The following is a 2,615-nucleotide window of genomic DNA, read 5'->3' on the forward strand; positions in this document are numbered from 1 at the left end:
TCAGTATGAAATCAAAGTGGCCAGGAAGGTTGAACATAGGGCTAAACACCCATAGTATGGTATCCCACAGTTAGGTGTAGGGACCAGTACATCATACGAGTGCAAAATATTTTTTCTTCTTGGACCAATCCGAAAAAAAGACCTGAAAAAAAAACAGAGGAACAGGTTTCGCCAATTGCAAAATGGACACACTATGTCGGCAGCCATTTGGGGTCTAACCGGGGGGCCAAGAAGACAACAAGAGCGAAGTCAAGTAGAGTATATAGTCAATTGCACCAAGTTTCTACAGTCAAAGGTACAGAGACAGTTAGCCTTTATTACATGGAGATGGGATTTTAAAATGCAGTGGGAGTCCAATAATCCACCAAACAGATTCCTTTGTAGCAAAATTGACCAATTACCATTGTTTTGAGTATTGCCAGTTCTCAAGTTTCCACAGACAATCAGGTCCAGGTTCATGTCCGGACCTGGAAATGATCCTCTGGACCTGAATTTTCTGTACTGGTACCTCCCCCAACCGACATTAGATTTTTTTTCTTTCTGTCCTTTCACATCTTATTCTTTGACTTTAGATTCATTTTGGCACTCTATGGCATTGATTATCTGTTTTCTGATACTTTTTTTTTTCAATCTACGGAATATTTGTGCTCGTTTTACAGTGCACAATTTATTGTGTGGTCGAAAACTTTTCTTTTTTTTGGAAATGGCCGAAAATTGGTGCGAGCGCGGATGTCATCCATATAATCAAATCAACGTGGCCTTACTGACAAAAAAAATTATTGACCTAAAAAAACGTTTTATCAATTAAAATGTTAAAACAACTTGTGCGGGTATCTCTTCAGTGAGATTCCTACATAAGTTGGATAGGTGTAACTCTAATGAATTCATCATTTGAATCATGAAATGAAAATTGAAGTATGACTGAAAAGACAAAAAACACACAGACCATAGAAATATTCCTCTTCTGAAAATGGAATTTGAGGAGCCCTTGTGAAGTGGGGGTGTTAGCGACATGTATTGAATATCATATTCTGGTTTTGTGTCATTTTTAACCAAAATAAAAAGTTGGACAATACAGCAGTCTATTTTATTCATAAGCAAAGGTTGGAAAGTGGAATAACAATTTGTTTCATATATAATTGGCATGATAACTAAACATGCCTATTAATGTTCTATTTATATAAGACATCTTATGTTTTATTTGCACATTCATTGCAAACAGCACCTGGCAACTTTGTCACAAGGTTTGAAGATTTTTCTCTGAGAAATAACCCAAACAAAATATCTACAGTACAGAAAGTAAAATATAACAAGAAAAGGGTCATATATCTATGACAACAATTATTGTATTCTATAAAAATAAGCATTTTTTGGTCTTATGACCAGTCATAGGTCATACTGTAAATGCATTTAAATTCGCAGGGATTTAAATTTGCAGGGATTTAATTTCGCGACAGTGGGAAAAGGTACTTTTCGTGGTGGTTTTAAGTTCACAGTAGCACCATGCACTGTAGTCTCTTTCTGCCATGGAAAAATGTTTGCAGTGGTTTTAAGTTTGCGGTGAAGTGGCCTCCGTGAAAACTGCAAACATTAAACCACCACAAAAGTTTCTGCATTTACAGTATTGTATCTATAAAAAAATTAAGCATTTCTTGGTCATAGTCCCAGTCATAGGTCATGGTTCAAAGCGACGTCGCTACTTTCACGCTTTCACAAAGCGATGCTCTAGTTCCGTGATTCCCACGGGATTTTGCGCGTTCTCGTCGTAGTCCATCCACTCTCCCTCCGTGAGCTCGACTTCGTCGAACTTCAATCCCGATTCCGCCCCTTCCGCCACAAACCCCACCCTGGGGGAGAAATCCACGGGTTCAACCCCGCGGCACTCGAACACGACCATGGTTCGGAATTCCTCGGTGTTGTCGGCGCAGTACGGTTGGATGCTGTCCTGCAGGATGTCCAGGTTGTTCTCGCGCCCGCACAGTTTGCATTTGGAGACCAGATTAGCGTGGCCGCGCCCTCCTTTCAGTGGGGTGGATTCCTGGAAAACAATTGGTCACGACTTAGCCATTTAAAGATACTTGAAAATGTACTGTGGTTTGATTGGGCAAGCACTTTTTTTACTAGCTTGAGTAGGAAGCGGCTTGAATAGAAATTCTAACTGGAAACTATGCAACTCCACTGCCCACCCCAAAAGAAAGGCTAGGCTGAAAAAAATTTGGTGGACCAAATGTTGGACTGATTTGAGAACGAACAGATTATACTGGCACTACAGCAGCAAAAGTTCATGTGCTTGAGGCTTATATAAGCGATCGCAATAATGTCACGGTAACGCAGTGGTAGGCAAAAAGCAGGTGTTTGGCAAAGATTGATTTACGTATTAACCAGTAATTTGAGCCGCTAATTTGAATATTAATTTCTGATCCAATCTACTGACGTCCTGGTAGGCAACAACCCCGGACATATTAAACAACAACAGCGATCGCTCGTATTGGTCCAAGAAAATAACAAGAGCAAAGTGCAATGTACAGTCTAACTTGGCGTAACTTGGTCTAACTTAACAGTTAGTGTTGTTTACGTAAAGATAGGATACGCCACCAAACAGATTCCATTGTAGC

General features: G+C 39.9%; 1 protein-coding gene across 1 annotated transcript; it reads right to left on the reverse strand.

Moving 5' to 3' along the window:
* Positions 1–1,702: 1,702 nt before the first annotated feature.
* LOC118425937 (CXXC motif containing zinc binding protein-like) lies at positions 1,703–2,461 on the reverse strand. The gene is made up of 2 exons (XM_035835146.1): positions 2,435–2,461; positions 1,703–2,038 (listed from the first exon to the last, which is right to left on the reverse strand). Exons 1-2 carry the CDS (start codon positions 2,459–2,461, stop codon positions 1,703–1,705), a joined length of 363 nt encoding a protein of 120 aa, XP_035691039.1.
* Between the last annotated feature and the right edge of the window lie 154 nt (positions 2,462–2,615).

This window comes from Branchiostoma floridae, chromosome 1, assembly GCF_000003815.2.
Source record: "Branchiostoma floridae strain S238N-H82 chromosome 1, Bfl_VNyyK, whole genome shotgun sequence".
In the NCBI taxonomy this organism is placed as follows: Eukaryota; Metazoa; Chordata; class Leptocardii; order Amphioxiformes; family Branchiostomatidae; genus Branchiostoma; species Branchiostoma floridae.

Coding starts and splice junctions, on each gene's coding strand:
- LOC118425937 (XM_035835146.1), bottom strand. CDS start 2,461: ATGTCCGGGGTTGTTGCCTACCAGGAC. Junction 2,039..2,434: donor GGGTTGTTGCCTACCAGGAC/GTCAGTAGATTG, acceptor ATTGTTTTCCAG/GAATCCACCCCACTGAAAGG.